Here is an 18,813-nt window from a genome sequence, read left to right on the forward strand (position 1 = left end):
TACATTTTTTTTTGCTCCAATGCAAACTATGGTAAAAAAAAATACAACTCTGTTCTTGACTGAAAATACTGTTTTGTGCCTACAGCTCCCTTATGTTCCCCAATGTGCAAAACTACACTTTATTAAGGATACTTAGTTGTGTGTTGGACCTCTTTTGGCCTTCAAAACCAAAACAATTGATAATTGCACATATTCCAATAGGTACTGAAATGTATCTGCAGAAATATTGGCCCATGTGAACAGCATGTTCAAACATGTGAAATTTGTACGTGGCTTCAATTTGAAAATAGGTGGAGATAACTGACATTGCCCAGACAACCCATTCTACATCATCCCAGCGATGCTCTATAGAAGTGTTCTCCATAGGATCATGTTTTCAGGATTTCCTTATTATAACACAGGAAATGGAATTATCACCTGTGCAATACTAAGGAAACCCTGAAAACGTGATCTGGCTCTTGGGGACTGGAGTTGGGGAACATCAGTCTGTAGGATTAAGATCTAGGGATTGTGACACCTCACGAAGCATTCCAACAAATTCTTACCCTACCATAACATAGTGCTACAGAAATCTTTATTCAATTGACCACTTCTGAGTAACAAAATATTTTGCGCACTGGAGTCTTATAACATCAAGTTATACAGCAGTGGAACTAGTCATCTGCTATTATAACCCATCGGTGCTAAGGAACGACGAGTTGTACAGACATATAAGATAGAGAACCAATTTTTTAGATTGAACACCACATGGTTATCAGAGCAATTCTCAACATCCTCCCCTAACCCTTTGTGATATCAAGTTTTTTACGTCCTCAAGAAGTTTCATCTCAAATCACACTATTCTCAGGACCACCATTGCATGAGAAAACTCCACAAGCTTGGAAGATTTTCTCATACCGGCCCCAATTCGTAAAGCACCTCTGACCACAGTTTGTATAAATAATGAAGCTCCCCACGGCAAGATTGTTCAGGATACACTGGAGAGTTGATGAATGGGTGCCAATTCTTGCTGCTGAAGGAAAAAGGATTTTGCGAAACTTCCATCCATCCATAAAATTCATCTTTTTATTATAAATTAATTTACAAACAGGAGGTTCCGCCATGAGGATAAAACCTTACGCGATTCTGGAGCACATTACGCCCTTAGTCATAAGAATATTCCTGATTACCATAACTAAGGCCTTATTCACACGATTTTTTTTGCGTCCGTATTCAGTCCGTTTTTTAAGGTATTCAATGGCGGTGCGCACGTTAGGTTTTAGAGCACATCAGTTTTTTCACACAGACCTTGTGTCCGTGTGAAAAGCCTGCAGATATGTCACAGATTCTTTCATGCAGCGTGGACAAAATGCTGCACACGTGCACACTTGTGACATACAGATGACATATGTGTGTCATCAGCGTGACACGGACCGGTGCCAGGGAAAAAAACAGTACAATTCGCGCTGTTCCCAGGCGACGGCGGCAGAATGCAGCTCTCATCATTGTCTCCTGCTCGTGCTGAGATACCAGGAGACAATGATGGGAGTCGTATTCAGCAGCAGCTGTGTTCCTCCTGTTTAAAATAAATAACTAAATTGTTTGCTGTTATTAATAGCCTAGGAAGGGGTCATGGATATTGATCACCCCAGGCTACCAACATCAGCCCTCAGCCGCCCCAGAAATGGCATGTTTGTTAGGTAATCCCTGCATGTATTGCAGCTGTCAAACAGCCACGAGACATGCAGCCGCGGGGACTCGAACATAATATTAGAGCATGCCAAAGATGCTCTATTAGCACTCAAGCATTCTCGCATAACACCTTATCCCAGCACGCTCGCTTATCACTAAAGTCATGCGTCATACTGTAATATTTCAAAAACCTCAAACAATCAAATGTTTGGGTGCTTTACCAAGCTTTGTGTATCCTGAAGTTTTGGAACTTGGAAGTCACAGACCCCGCAAGAAAAATTCTAATATGGGGTTCCCATTTAAAAGTGTTGCACAGCTTAGACACCCTATTAGGGAATCCTAAATAGTGTGTGGTCTTCTGTTCAGGATCTTCATTTCTTGGCCAGAATGGATAGCTGTAAGAAAAAGTATCCATAGCTCTGGAGGACCTATCCTGTTACAGAAAGTCTATTGAGTTGAATGAGATTGGGCAAATTTTCCATGTGATGGTGCTCTGGGAAAAATTCAATACTTACTGCTATTGTTCCCCTCAGAGTACAGCGTATTGCAAAGTGTTCCAGGAGGCGGATACTTAATTATTTGCTATTCTTTCTTATATAATGCCAACTTATTCAGCAGTGTTTTATACACTACCGTTCCAAAGTTTAGGGTCACTTACAAATTTCCTTATTTTTGAAAGAAAAGCACAGTTTTTTCCAATGAAGCTAACATTAAATGATTCAGAAATACACTCCATACATTGTTAATGTGGTAAATGACTATGCTAGCTGCAAATGTCTGGTTTGTAATGCAATATCTTCATAGGTGTACAGAGGACCATTTCCAACAACCATCACTCCAGTGTTCTTATGGTACTTTGTGTTTGCTAATTGTGTAAGAAGGCTAATGGATGGTTAGAATACCCTTGAAAACCCTTGTGCAAGTATGTTAGCACAGCTGAAAACAGTTTGGCTGATTAGAGAACCTATAAACCTGACCTTCCTCTGAGCTAGTTGAGAATCTGGAGCATTACATTTGCTGGTTATGTTAAACTCTCAAAATGGCCAGAAAAAAGAACTTTCACGTGAAACTCGACAGTATATTCTTGTTCTTAGAAATGAAGGCTATTCCATGCGAGAAATTGCCAAGAAACTGAAGATTTCCTACAACGGTGTGTACTACTCCCTTCACAGGCTCTAACCAGAGTAGAAAGAGAAGTGGGAGGCCCCGCTGCACAACTGAGCTACAAGACAAGTATATTAGAGTCTGTAGTTTGTGAAATCGACACCTCACAGGTCCTCAACTGGCAGCTTCATTAAATAGTATATCCTCCAAAACGCCAGTGTCAACGTCTACAGTGAAGAGGCGACTCCGGGATGCTGGACTTCAGGGCAGAGTGGCAACGAAAAAGCCATATCTGAGACTGGCTACTAAAAGGAAAAGATTAATATGGGCAAAGGAACACAGACATTGGACAGAGGAAGATTGGAAAAAAGTTTATTGACAGACGAATCCAACTTTGAGGCGTTTGGATCAAACGGAAGAACATTTGTGAGATGCAGAACAACTGAAAAGATGCTGGAAGAGTGCCTGACGCCATCTGTCAAGCATGGTGGAGGTAATGTGATGGTCTGGGGTTGCTTTGGTGCTGGTAAAGTGGGAGATTTGTACAAGGTAAAAGGGATATTAAATAAGGAAGGCTATCACTCCATTTTGCAATGCCATGCCATACCCTGTGGACAGCGCTTGATTGGAGGCAATTTCATCCTACAACAGGACAATGACCCAAAGCCACCTCCAAATTATGCAAGAACTATGTAGGGAAGAAGCAGGCAGCTGGTATTGTATCTGTAATGGAGTGGCCAGCGAGGTCACCAGATCTCAGCCTCATTGAGCTGTTGTGGGAGCAGCTTGACCGTATGGTGCACAAAAGTGCCCATCAAGGCATCCAACTTGTGGGAGGGGCTTCTGGAAGCATGGGGTAACATTTCTCCAGATTACCTCAGTAAATTAACTGCTAGAATGCCAAAGGTCTGCAATGCTGTAATTGCTGCAAAGGGAGCTTTCTTTCATGAAAGCAAAGTTTGAAGGAGAAAATTATTATTTCAAATAAAAATCTTTTTTTCGAACCTTGTCAATGTCTGGACTAAATTTCCAATTCATTTGGCTACTTATTTGATTAATAAAAGTATAAGTTTTCATGGAAAACACAAAATTGTCTTGGTGACCCTAAACTTTGAAACCGTAGTGTAGATTTTTTAATAACTGTCCATATTAGAAGCTCACGATCTAAATTCCCACTCAGTATCTCTTTGGTGTGTGGGAGGAATCCAGAGTGTCCAGAGGAAACCCAGGCAAACATGGGGGGAACGTATAAAACCCTTGCAAAGAAAGTGTTATCTACTGAGCCACAATAGTGCCTAATTTGCAATCAAATTTTTGCCAGAATACCCTTCTAATAAATAACAAATGTCCAAGGTAGCTCCTTAAGGAAGCTCTTGCCTATGTTTTACTTCTGATGGACCAGGGGTGGGCAATTCATTTTCCCAAGGGGCCACATGAGAGACTGACTGTTGTGGAGGGCATAACTTGAAAGAAGTTGTCCACTACTTGGAGAACCCCTTCCCATACCCCCTCACTTGGTCCCGACAAAATAAAAAAGCTTATACTCACCTCCTGTGCAGGCGACGTTCCAGAAGTGTCGGCACTTGCGTTCCCAGGGCTCTCGTGCGGTTATTACACGTGATCCCCGCTGGTGTCACTGTCTCTGCCTTGGTACGAATTGAACCTGAAGAGGACGTGAGAGAGCAACAGCCCAGATTTCCTCTTCATGCTCAATTCATACAAAGCTGCAGACAGTGAAGCCAGCGGTGATTGGGCACTGTGATCACATGTCATAACCCAACAGGAGCCCCAGGGAGAGCGAGTGCCAACACGGAACAGCACCAGCACGGGAGGGATCTATAAACTTTTTTATTTCATCGGGGCCAAACATTAAGATCAAGAAGGGGTTTTCCTAGAAGTGGACAACCACTTAAATTCTGCTTATTATTATTGTTTTATATTAATTTTTATCACTTAATATTGAGCAGAATTAAGTATTTTGTTAACTAGCTGCTACTATTAATATACAAAAGTGAGTACACCCCCTCACATTTTTGTAATTATTTTATTATATCTTTTCATGGGACAACACTGAAGATCTGACACTTTGATACAATGTAAAGTAGTCAGTGTATAGCTTGTACAACAGTGTAAATTTGGTGTGTCCTCTAAGTAACTCAACACACATCAATTAATGCTTAAACTGCTGGCAACAAAAGTGAGTACACCCCTAAGAGAAAATGGCCAAATTTTGCCCAACTAGCCATTTTCCTCCTCGGTGTCATGTGACGCATTAATGCTTCAAGGTCTGAGGTGTGAATGGGGAGCAGGCGTGTTAAATTTGGTGTTATCGCTCTCACACTCTCTCATACTGATCACTGGAAGTTGAACATGGCTCCTCATGGCAGAAAGCACTCTGAGGAGCTGAAAAAAAGAATTGGTGCTGTACATAAAGATGGCCGAAGCAAAAAGAAGTAATTCAAAGTATGTCTAAAGACAAAATTAAAGTGCTAGACACTCAAAATACATAAACCCATACTATCCATAACAGCAGTATTTTACTGCCCAGGGATACAAAGTGATTCCAGCAGGACTTGAGGGAAGACCAGGGCAGCCGCACATCCCTAACCCCTACGCCATTTCACAAACGCTTCTTCTGGGACCTTCTTCCTTTTCCCCTTCTTCTAATTATCATAAGAGACTGTGATAGCGATAACACCAAATTTAACACACCTGCTCCCCATTCACATCTCAGACCTTGTAACACTAATGAGTGACATGACACTGTCTGCTGATACGGATAGTGTGGGTTTATAAGCTGTAGGAAGATTGCCAACACCCTGACACTGAGCAGCAGCATGGTGGCATCAAATTGGTCTGCATGGCTGTCGTCCCAGAAGGAAGCCTCTTCTAAAGATGATGCACAAGAAAGCCTGCAAACAGTTTGCTGAAGACAAGCAGACTAAGGACATGGATTACTGGAACCATGTTCTGTGCTCTGAGGAGACCAAGATAAACTTATTTGGTTCACATGATATCAAGTGTGTGTGTGGCAGCAACCAGGTGAGGAGTAAAAAGACAAATGTGTCTTGCCTACAGTCAAGCATGATGGTAGGAGTGTCATGGTTTAGGGCTGCATGAGTGTTGACGGCTGTGAGGACCTACAGTTCAGGAATGCTAACATGTACTGTGACATACTGATGCAAAGGATGATCTCCCTTTGGAAACTGGGCTGCAGGGCAGTTTTACAACATGATAGCGACCTCAGACACACCTCCAAGACGACCTCTGCCTTGCTAAAGAAATGTTTCCAGACCTAAACCCTGTGGAGAATCCTCAAATGGAAAATGGAGGAGCACAAGGTGTCTACCATCCACCAGCCCCATGATGTCATCATGGAGGAGAGGAAGAGGATTCCAGTGACAATCTGTGAAGTTCTAGTGAACTCCATGACCAAGAGAGTTTAGGCAGTGCTTGAAAATAATGGTGGCCACACAAAATATTGACACTTAGGCCCCATTTGGCCATTTTAACTTAGGGGTGTACTCACTTTCGTTATTATTATTTATATAGCACCATTTATTCCATGGTGCTGTACATGAGAAGGGGTTAGATAGAAATTACAGATATCACTTACAGTAAGAAAACTAATAATTACAGACTGATACAGAGGGGCGAGGACCCTGCCCTTGTGGGATTACATTCTACAGGATAGTGGGCAGGATAAAATATGTACAAAAATGTAAGGGGTGTACGCACGTTTGTGATATACTGCATGCTTTGATAGGGCATATTATAAAATGTATCCTTTATTGTAGCAGCAAATCAAAAACATGTAATTTACTACTTTTTAGAAAGTTTATATAAAGTAGTAAAATGATTCTGCTCCAGTTACTTAGTCATGTTATGCAATCATTGTAGCTTGATCAACAGTACCCAATGCAATATGACGTGTCCCTGCACACAGTATGATGTCACCACACTGCCCCTCAAACAGTAAGATGTCCGCTCAACAAGTATGAGGCACCCTACACAGCAGGACATCACCAAACAGGCTAACTACACAGTATTATGTTCCCACACAGCTCCCATGCAGAACAATATCCCACACAGCCCCCTTACACAGTACTAAGTGCCCACACAACTCCCCTTCATAGTATAACATACCAACTCAGACTCACTACAAAGTATAATGTCCCTACAAAGCCCCCCAATCAGAATGATGTCCCTACAAAGCTCACTTATACAGTACTAGATGGTGTCCCGATTCTAATGCATCGGGTTTTCTAGAATATGTATGCGTAGTGTATAGCACAGCCCACATAGTACATTGCGCAGCCCACGCAGTACATTGCGCAGCCCACGTAGTACTTTGCGCAGCTACGCAGTACATTGCGCAGCCCACGCAGTACATTGCACAGCCCACGCAGTACATTGCGCAGCCCACGCAGTACATTGCGCAGCCAACGCAGTATATTGCGCGGCCCACGTAGTACATTGCGCAGCCCACGTAGTATATTGTACAGCCCACGTAGTACATTGCGCAGCCACGTAGTACATTGCGCAGCCCACGTAGTATATTGCGCAGCCCACGTTGTACATTGCGCAGCCTACGTAGTACATTGCGCAGCCCACGTTGTACATATATATAGTAGGAGTCAATAGTCAAGGGTTACAAGTGCAATATTTAACCATTCATGAATCCCTTTAGATTTAAGGTGACAAACAATACGGCAACCTGTACAATCTGAGCCTAAGGACAAGGTTTCCCAAACAGGGTCCCTGTGGGAAGCATGGATGCAATAAAGGGTGAAGAAAGGAAGGGTGGACCCGGGCACTAAACGCCCAACGCGTGTCGCCAGTCACACTGGCTTCATCAGGGGCTATAGCCATGCTTCCCACAGGGACCCTGTTTGGGAAACCTTGTCCTTAGGCTCAGGTTGTACAGGTTGCCGCATTGTTTGGCACCTTAAGTCTAAAGGGATTCTTGAATGGGTAAATATTGCACTTGTAACCCTTGACTATTGACTCCTACTATATATATATATCTGTTGTATTATACTAACATGATGCCTCTGTTTACTCAGTATGGTTACCTATGAGTCATTGATAGCACTTGTTATATTTATCTTTGTATAGGGTGGGACTGTGGCATGACCTTATTATGGGTCTTTGTATTTGTTGTGGTTTGTAATTTTAAATGCTTTTAACCTTTGTGCAGTGTTAGTGTTGTGATCTAATAAAATTATTCTCCCTTTTGATACTTCCGAGTGGTGATCCCCCTAGAAATGCATGCTACCCTTCTGTCTTTTGCTTTGATTGTTGTACTTACTTGTAGCATGCAATAGGTGATCCCTGGTAGTGGTGCCTGCCTACCTTTGTTGTGTGCCCACGTTGTACATTGCGCAGCCCACGGTGTATATTGCGCAGCCCACGGTATATATTGCGCAGCCCACGGTGTATTATTGTGCAGCCCACGTTATATATAGCGCAGCCCATGTTGCATATTGCGCAGCCCACGTTGTATATTGCGCAGCCCACGTTGTATATTGCGGAGCCCACGTAGTATATTGCGCAGCCCACGTTGTATAGTCACGTAGTATATTGCCCAGCCACGTAGTATATAGCACAGCCCATGTAGTATATTGCCCAGCCACGTAGTATATTGCCCAGCCCATGTAGTATATTGCCCAGACACGTAGTATATTGCCCAGCCCATGTAGTATATTGCCCAGTCCATGTAGTATATAGCAATGTGGGCATCATATCCCTGTTAAAAAAAGAAATAAAATAAAAAAATTATATACTCACCTTCCGGAGCCCCCGGATCCAAGCGAAGCGGTTACCGACGCTGCTCGTGCGTTCCGGTCTGAAGAGTGTTTTGGGGGGTCACGAGATGATGACGTAGCGGTCTGCGAGACCGCTACGTCATCATCTCGTGAGATTGCAGTATGGACCGGTTACCGGAGCATCGCGAGCGGGAAAGGCCTGTTGTCGATCCGGGGGCCGACGGACGGTGAGTATATAACGATTTTTATTTTTTTTAATTATTTTTAACATTAGATCGTTTTACTATTCATGCTGCATAGGCAGCATGAATAGTAAAAAGTAGGTCACACAGGGTTAATAGCAGCGGTAACGGAGTGCATTACACCGCGGCATAACACGGTCCGTTACCGCTGCGATTAACCCTGTGTGAGGGCAGACTGGAGGGGAGTACGGAGCGGGCACTGACTGCGGGGAGGAAGGAGCGGCCATTTTTCCGCCGGACTGTGCCCGTCGCTGATTGGTCATGGCTATTTTGCCACGACCAATCAGCGACTTGGATTACATGACAGACAGAGGCCGCGACCAATGAATATTCATGACAGAAAGAAAGACAGAAAGAAGGACAGACAGACGTAAGTGACCCTTAGACAATTATATAGTAGATTATGTCACCACACATCCCCCATGCAGAATAATGTTCCTACACAGCTCCCTTACACATTATGTCCCCACACAGTCCCTGTGAGGAATGATGTCCACCCCCTTCACAGTATTCTGTCCCCCCACCCTGCAGAAAGATGGACTATATAAAGAAAACAAAAAACACCTACTCGTCTAACCCTGTTCCACCGCTGCTCTGGTGAGTGTTGTGCACTAAGGCACTGCTGGTGCAACTACTACAATCCATGTAATTGCAGGGTATCTGAATTGTGTCACTTGCACACTTTAAACACTGCCGAACCATCTCCACTGTTGTCCTTGGATTACAAAGTTGTGACCCAGTTACCAGTTATTTCCTCTACATTTTTTTCTTTCACAAACTCATTTATTTTAGGAAAGCGACAAGCTTACATTTGGCTTCACGCTGTTTTGGATTGAAAACATTCCTCCGGGGTCATTTCAAAGGTTGTTTGTGGTTTCCCGAAAAACTTCTAGCTTTAATTTCTTTGGGAAATCATAGTCAAACGAAACTTGTAACATCTAAGACCATATTCACATGGACGTCATTGATTCCATTCGAAACAGAAGCCGTGATGCCAGGGTGAGCAGAGCCTTAGATATTAGATATGACTGCATAACGTTGTGCCGTATCTATTATCCGATGGCTCCAAATGTCAACAGATGGAACCAAATGACTAATAATCCAGTCTTTTAAGGTTCTTGATATTTTGGAGGCAAGAAGTACGTTACATGCTGCAATATTCTGACAAAAGCTGTAAACAGCCACATAAACAAAATCATGGAGTGTTTATACAGGACAAACCATTAATGAACAGCCATCAGCCATACAAAAGCCAATCAGCCTTCATTTACTTGCCCGTTTACCCGGGCCAAGGAATGTTCTATGAACATAGGACGATTGTTAACATGATATTCTATGCACACAGAACACACACACGCAGAGCGTTTTACTTCCTTGTAGGTGAAACACCAGCTTCTCTAAATGGGCCAATAGTTGGGAACAAATGATACAACAAATCAAAGTGCCATCACTTCCTGACTGTTGGGGTTTCAATCTCTAGAATCCCCATGGATCCTGAGAACGATGGCTTTGCAGAGCTAGCTTAGTGCTGTGTCCCTCACACTGTTTTCTTGCATCATGGTCCCATTCACCATCTTGCACATTTTGATGAGGTGAATTAGCAATAAGTCGTGTTTATTCTTGAGATTTCTATCAAGAAAGACCAATAATCATTCAGATCATACATCAAAGTTTTACGTGAAACCTGTCCTGAACATCTGAAAGGGTACGTTTTTGCAGCATGTTCATGGTCAAGTTCTATGCCGACATATGACTTCCAAGAAAGCCCGAAGTCTGAACGGAGAGATTCTGGTGACAACATGTCCAATGCCATCAGATGCAGTATTGTCACTGAAACTGCTCAAGTCTAAATAACCAAATATAAGATGAAATATCAACATAATTTGTCATTTACATTCACAAACTCTGATAGGAATGAGGTGAGTAAAAGACAATCAAAATTTGGGCACCGGCGCTATGAACCTCGATGACGGGAGGAAATTAACTTTATTCCCCCCATCAGTGTCCAGCGTTCAGTCACGGGGCGGAGTTGCCGGGGCAGCTTCAGTTGCCGCTCTGCTGTTGTCACAGTAATATTGAGACAGAAAGGGGCCAGAAGAACACAGCGTCTGGTTACACAAACCCCAGCATGTATTAGATCTGCTTAACCTTCCTTTTTTACTAGTGCAGGTCTATCTTGCTCTGTTATTGCAAGGGTTAATCAGTTCTGTGTATCTCCTGGAGCTCAATTGTCTCAGCTGTTCTGTGTTGGCCACTCCTCTCAGGTAAGTAAGCTTACCACTTACACTAGGGATTTGCAACTACCTGGTTTGGTGGTGAAGGAGTAGTCTGAATTACTAGAGGTCGGATGGTGTTGTTTCAGGAGATATCCGTGTGGCTTTGGTATTGTGTGTTTTATCCTAATCCTCTTTCTCATTTAGTTTATCCCTCCTACAGCTCCCTTGATTCCCACTCACTCCTTTTATGAGTGAGTTGTATGACTGCAGTTTTCTTTTACCCTGCCTGTTTTCCCAGTCTGTCAGGTTTGTGCTATCCTATACTCCTCTGTCCCATATCTCCCTGGGTGTGGGAGGAAACAGATCAGCATGCATATAGGAGCATAGCAAGGTATGAGACCCCAACATCTCCACCTTCAGGGGTAATCTGGGGAACAGGGATAGCCCAGGGTCCTCCTAGCTTGAGGAACAGAGAAGGAGCCCATTGCCCCAGGGAAATACAGCTACAGTATTGTGGCAACTGTTCTCAATACACAGAGCGGTGACTGAACCCACGCTGGTGCCACCGCCGTGACTGAACGCTGCAGGGAAGAATAAAATTAATTTATTCCCGGCAGCAGGGCTCAACGCATGGGCGCCGAGTAGTTTCAGAACGCTACTAACCAGAGACAGGTGAGCACAGCACTCAGCTATCTTTATTAGTACTATAGACAATGGTTGGAGAGATGGTGAACATGCTTGACCGCCGCTCTATTCAGACAGAGCACTGCACAGCCTCATTCTTGAGATCGATGAAGATCCCATTGATTAGTGAGTTATCAACTTGATATGTTCTGAAAAGACTCTTTAAGCTTCTTCTGTTCAATATAACTCCAGAGAAAATTAAGAGAACATCACATGTCCTACAGGTTGTAAAAGGGGTTGTTTGGTGGGGTCTGAACGCTGAAACCTGCCCGGATCAGCAGAATGGTTACAATGGATCAGCAGTTGGATCCCTACCGATCAGCAAGCTATCACTAAACTTGTTTTCATTGGGCAACCCTTTAATATGATTCTTTACCAGAGCTACACTATATTTTATGAGCATTAAAGTAGTTCTCTGATAATGGAAAAAAAAATAACTAAATGGAACATGTCACCTTATAGAATAAATCAGAGCCTGGCTGCAAAATTGCAGCCAAATATATTTTTCTTTCAAAGACTCTAGGATTTCAGAGAAAGTATATTTTAATTATCCATCTCAACTTTGGTATCTCCATTATTAGATCAGATAGGCAGGGTGGACTGCAGTGTTAGCAGCCTCTTCTTACCTCAGCACTCCTGGTATCTCCAGTATCAGAAAAGATAGACATGGTGGACACCAGTGTGAGAGGCCTCTTCATATCTCAGCACCTTTCATATCTACAGTATTAGATAAGATAAGACAGGGTGGACTGCAGTGTGAGCAGCCTCTTCTTCTGACCTCAGCACCCCTGTTATCTCCAGTTTTTGATCAGATGGACAGGTTATGCAGCAGTGTGAACAATCTCTTCATAGCTCAGCTCCCCTAGTATCTCCTGCACTAGATTAGATAGACAGGGTGGGCAACAGTGTGAGCAGCCTCTTCTTACCTCAGCACTCCTGGTATCTCCAGTATCAGATAAGATAGACATGGTGGACACCAGTGTGAGAAGCCTCTTCATATCTCAGCACCCTTGGTATCTACAGTATTAGATCAGATAGACAGGGTGGACAGCAGTGTGAGCAGCCTCTTCTTACACGAGCACTCCTGGTATTTCCAGTATTAGATCAGATAGGCATGGTGGACACCAGTGTGAGAGGCCTCTTCATACCTCTGCCCCCATGGTATTTTGCCTCAGCACTCCTGGTATCTGCAGTATTAGATCAGGAAAACCACTGGAAGTGCATCTTCCTAAGCATTCCTACTGCACATGCTCAAGGGCCTTGGTCCTTTTAACATTATGTGACTTGACAATCCAAGTGTGATTTGCTATTTAAAGGATTTAGGAACAGAGTTCTAAGTACATTTCCTTTTTTTTTTTTCTATTCCCAGATAATCCCTTTAAGAAAAATCCAATTAACATGCAGAAATCTTCTTATTCTAATTGATATGGCGGATTCCGGCACTGATAGTACGGTTGTACTAGATACTGTGGTGACTGTCACACCGCAGACCAGCTGACTGCTCCATCATCTCTGGGGAAACACATTTCACTCATCTCACAGACAGACTGCTATAAAATGCTAATTTTATTTCAAATCTGTTTCCACTTCTGCTATGAAAGTATTTTTTTGTCTGTTTGAAAAATTAATAAGGAAATCTCACTAAAAATTATCTCAGACGCACGAAAAAAAAAAAATCTTTTCTCCATTTCTATATCTAAGGATATTATTGTCATTTCTCGTGACTGCCAAGCTTCACAGAATACTCTTCACAGTCCGTGTCTTCCAGAGATATGTCTAAATGGATACAAAATGCAAAATACTGTATTTTTCAGACTATAAGATGCACTTTTTTCCTCAAAAAATGTGGAAGAAAATGGGGGGTGCGTCTTATAGTCCGGATGTCCCTAAACTGGGTGTGGTGGGGAGATGGGGGAGCAGCGCCTCACAGAGGCAGGAGCCAGCTGCTGTGGGTAACTCCTGTGCCTGCTGCTAAAGAGAAATGAATATTCACTCCATCCATGCCCATGGGCGTGGAAAGGAGTGAATATTCATTTCTCTTTAATAGCGAGCACAGTGTTATCCGCAGCTGCCGGCTTCTTACACCTGCTCGGCTTTAGAGTGCGCCGGCAACTTAAGTCAATGAATATTCACGGCATTCCACTCCCATACGCGTGGAATGCAATGAATATTCCTTCCCTTTAGTAGCGGCACACATAAAAGCTCGGCAGCTGCAGGAACCCGGCGGATGCGGCTGACACTGTGCACGCTAAAGAGCAATGAATACTCACCGCGATCCACGCACATAGTACCGGCATGGAGAACAGTGAGTATTCCGGCAGCTGTCCTCGGCGGCTTGTAAGCAGCGCATGACGTCACTGCCATATGCTGCTTACAAGAATAAAGAAGCTGCTGGCACTAGAGCAGGACACTGCGAGGGGGCGCAGGGGAGGTAAGAATGTGTTTTGTTTTTTTTTCTGAATTGGACATGCATACCAGGATGGGGAAGGGGGACAATCATACCAGGATAAGGATGGGGCCATGTATACCAGGAGGGGGATTTGGGCCAAGCATAACAGGATAGGAATTGGGTCCTGCATACCAGGATAAGGATGGGCCCTGCATACTAGGATGGGGACTAATAATACCAGGATAAGGATGGGGGCCATGTATACCAGGACAGAGATGGGGGCCCTGCATATCAGGATAGAGATAAGGGAGCCATGCATACCAGGATGGCGGATATTAAGTATAGAATTGACCACATTTTTTGCTTACATTTTTTTTCTAATTTTCTTCTCTAAAACCTAGGCGCGTCTTATGGTCCGGTGCATCTTATAGTCCGATAAACACAGTAATGCTTCGAAATATAGAACACATACAGTATTCACTAACTTATCCTCTAATATTCAATACCAATAACATAACTTATTAATGACCAATAAAGTACAGGCTAATGATCGCACAACCTACAAGTGTACCGACAAGTATCAACTAGATCTTACAAAGCAGAAAACACACAGCCAACAAATGCACAAAGTAATTAAAAAAACACAATCATAACAATAAAAAAAAAGATGGCCGACTAGAACAACTGCTCCTAAGGACGGCAATACTTAAAGGCAATTTGTCACCAGGTTTTTGCCACTTAATTTGAGAGCAAAATCATGTAGGGAACGTAACTCTGATTCCAGCAAAGTGCCACATACAGGGCTGTTAGCTCTAGGTTTGATGAGAGCGCATTGTCAGTTTGCATTGTAAGGAGAGAATGGGCGAGCAAAGATCAGCCCGCCACTGCAAGCAACGTCAACTGGGGGTTGGCCTCTGCTCGCTGGGCTTTCTCCTACAATGCACACTACTAACAGTGCGCTCTTTTGCACGTCACTTATCAGAATCAGTGAGGGAGCGCACTGTCACTGTACACTGTGATTCTCAAACAAAGTGTCATCAAACAGGAATTAGCAAAACAAAAAAGCTAGATAGAGAGGGAATAATAGTGACTTTTTAATTAAAGTATATTAGAAAAGAGATTAGATTATGACATTCAATAAATAGGTATTTAGGATTAAAATAAATGTTAGTTTTGGACGACCCCTTTAAGGTATAGTAATAAGTAGTATAAATAATATGTTTGTCTGCGCATGAAAAATGCAAGACATGACCAGAAAACCACAGCTAAAATTTCTGTTTGTTTGTGATGTGGTTAATAATGTGTAATTCATTATTTAAGCCATATTTCTTAATGGAGAAAAACTATTGTAAAAACTAAAAAATAATTGACCTGCGGTGATTAAAATAAAAATAAATGTTGCTGTTACTGTAAAACGCTACTTTTTTCCATACCCCCCCAAAAAATGCATTAAAAAAAGCTATGTGAACTAGCCCGTAGAGACGCGGGCAAATTTGGGATTCAGAGCTTGTGAAAAGTACGGTAAGTAATTTAGACATTAACCCCCTATGTCACAATTCAGGAGGCTGCATCCAGTGCAGGTGCTGGCTGTAAAATAAAGCTGGCAGCAGGCTGTAACTGCAGAGATCAGTACATAGCTCCAATTACACTCTATATCCTTAACTTAATATTATTACTTCCATAAATGTCAGAACTCTAAAGATGGAACTAAACAAAATGTAAATACATAAAAATACTAGAATTGACAATTTTAATTTAATTGAATAAAAAACAATGAGAAAGTTGCATGTACCCCAAAAATGTATCACAGGTCTGGGTCTCATAACTGTAATTCTTTATTTTAAACAGTGACCCTTTATATATTAAAAAAAAAAAAACATAAATTTGGTCTAGCCATAATCATATTGACCTGAAGAATATATTATCAGGTCATTTTTATCAAACAGTTAATGGAATTAAAAAAAAAAAAAATAACCTGAGCATCACTGGCTCCACCATGAAAATACATGTTCTCCAGTTTTTCAGTACTTTATATGGTCATGTGATAAAGGTCATTATAAGTTTTTTTATGTAAAAATATTAAAGCTCTGGAACTAGAAAGTGAGACTGAAAATGCAAAAAAAAGCCCCAAAAAACCCTCTCAGTTGAAAATGGGATAAAGCAGTTGTCCAGGACTATTTATTTATTTATTTATTTTTTTTACTATCGGCCTAAAAAACAGGCAGATAGTTCCTAACAAAATGAACTACCGGCCCCCTCTTCTCTGCACCGGGCTCAGAGCGGAGATTCAGTTGCTGCACGTGAACAGAGCAGCTCTTCTTCTTCCGGGCCGCTCTCTGTGACTGCCGACGCTGTGTTGATTGACAGCTGACCTCACAGTTAGGCAGTATGGAATTGGCTGCCAATGAGTATGACGCCGGCAGACATGTCCTGTAAACAGGGGAAGGCAGAAGAGAAGCCGCTGCTCTGTCATCGCGACACCAGTGGAAGCCGCTGAACCGCTGGCACTAGCAGACTGTGACTGTGTTGTGGCGGCAGAGACGCTGGTTACAACAGGCAGGCGGATAGCAACTATCAGCCTGTTCGTTCTTACACTCTAATTCATTATTGAACGGTCCTGGATGACCCTTTTAAGTTTGTATTAGGGAGTTCCTACAAACAATAAGTTATGTGAGAATGGGGTCGAGCCTCCCACAAGCAACATGACAAACAATAAGGTAGAATGTAGCTTTCCGAGGCTTACTTACCGCAGCTTTTGTAGAGCTTTCTTGTAAATCCCAGATCATCAAGTAATTATCCGCCAGAGACATCACTTTTTTCCCGTCGCCCAATGGTTCCCAAGTGACACTAAAAGAAACAGAGAAAGATCCGTAAGGGCTGATACAAGTCACCTTATGAGACCGAGATGTTTAATGTGAGCGTCCTACATTTACATGGTAATATTTAAGGTTCTAATCTGGGGCCCCAAATCTGCTGCTACACAGAAAGTGAAAGAATTCAGATTCAGCCATCACAAAGGGTTGTAGAAGCCCAGGAGCCTACTGGATCCCATTCATAAATCAAAATCAATGAGAAAACCCTACACTATAAGCTTCTAAGCGCTCAGTGCGGTGGCCATATGTGGCTCCAGCTTTATCATAAAGATGACCCGTCGCCACGTCAGATACGTCTGTTTTGCGCAGTATTTGCCATAAAATAACATTGCTGAATTAAGTTTCCATAAACCTCTGCAGTTTGCCGTTCCTCTATTATTCCTCCTGACTTTTTATGAATTGGGTTTTACCTTTCTCCTTTTCATAGAGGTGTGTCCGGCACATTCTGATATTAATTAGCAATATATTCGTTGGACACATATTTTAAGCAAAATCCACACAAAATGAAAATTCCATATAAATTGTGTGGATGGCTGTCACTCCAGAGATGTAGCAAGCAATACGGAAACAGGAGTTTAATGACAAAAACATGATTCTTTTATTAACACAAAACAACATCTGAAAAGATAAAACCACGAACAAGAGATGACAAGAAAATAGAGGTGTCCTGGTGGACCACGCTAGTAGTAATAATAATTTATAATAATAATAATTTTATTTATATAGCGCCAACATATTCCGCAGCGCTTTACAATTATAGAGGGGACTTGTACAGACAATAGACATTACAGCATAACAGAAATCACAGTTCAAAACAGATACCAGGAGGAATGAGGGCCCTGCTCGCAAGCTTACAAACTATGAGGAAAAGGGGAGACACGAGAGGTGGATGGTAACAATTGCTTTAGTTATTTGGACCAGCCATAGTGTAAGGCTCGGGTGTTCATGTAAAGCTGCATGAACCAGTTAGCCTAAGTATGTAGCAGTACAGACACAGAGGCTATTAACTGTATAAAGTATATGAGAACATGATACGAGGAACCTGATTATGTTTTTTTTTTTTTTTTTTGATAGGCCACACAGGGATAGTTAGGTTAATGCGTTGAGGCGGTAGGCCAGTCTGAACAAATGAGTTTTTAGGGCACGCTTAAAACCGTGGGGATTAATCGTATTAACCTAGCTAGTGCATTCCAAAGAATCGGCGCAGCACGTGTAAAGTCTTGGAGACGGGAGTGGGAGGTTCTGATTATTGAGGATGCTAACCTGAGGTCATTAGCAGAGCGGAGGGCACGGGTAGGGTGGTAGACTGAGACCAGAGAGAAGATGTAGGGTGGTGCTGAGCCATGGAGTACTTTGTGGATGAGGGTCGTAGTTTTGTACTGGATTCTGGAGTGGATGGGTAGCCAGTGTAATGACTGGCACAAGGTAGAGGCATCGGTGTAACGGTTGGTGAGGAATATGATCCCGGCTGCAGCATTCAGGACAGATTGGAGCGGGGAGAGTTTGGTAAGAGGGAGGCCGATTAGTAGAGAGTTATAATAGTAGTATAATAAGTATAATCAATATTGAGGTAATGTTTTGTTCTACCAAAGACAGACAAGGGTATTAAGCAATCAAATAGACATAATAATGCTTGAGCTAACTAGCTCATATAATTGCCATTTCCATAAGTCCGTCATGTTAATGGGCCAGTGTAAACTAAAGTGTTAGTGCAAAGTAAGTGAGGTAGATTAATGAATTGCATTCTTACCCATATTGATAAGTAGAGGAGGTCTGAGGACCTAAAGAGAGCCCCAACGCGCGTTTCGCGTGTGTAATCACTTGCTTCCTCGGGGATACTGATATAAGCAGCACTGACTAGACAAC

The 18,813-nt window shown here is 42.6% G+C and overlaps 1 protein-coding gene across 1 annotated transcript in view; it reads right to left on the reverse strand.

Moving 5' to 3' along the window:
* Positions 1-18,813, reverse strand: part of EIPR1 (EARP complex and GARP complex interacting protein 1) — a 285,030-nt gene that overhangs the window by 87,866 nt on the left and 178,351 nt on the right. Inside the window, exon 5 of the mRNA XM_077291375.1 lies at positions 16,822-16,921. Within this exon, the coding sequence (XP_077147490.1) occupies positions 16,822-16,921 (100 nt within the window). The remainder of the gene's footprint in view (positions 1-16,821; positions 16,922-18,813) is intronic.

The sequence above is a fragment of the Ranitomeya variabilis genome, chromosome 2 (genome assembly GCF_051348905.1).
Source record: "Ranitomeya variabilis isolate aRanVar5 chromosome 2, aRanVar5.hap1, whole genome shotgun sequence".
In the NCBI taxonomy this organism is placed as follows: domain Eukaryota; kingdom Metazoa; phylum Chordata; class Amphibia; order Anura; family Dendrobatidae; genus Ranitomeya; species Ranitomeya variabilis.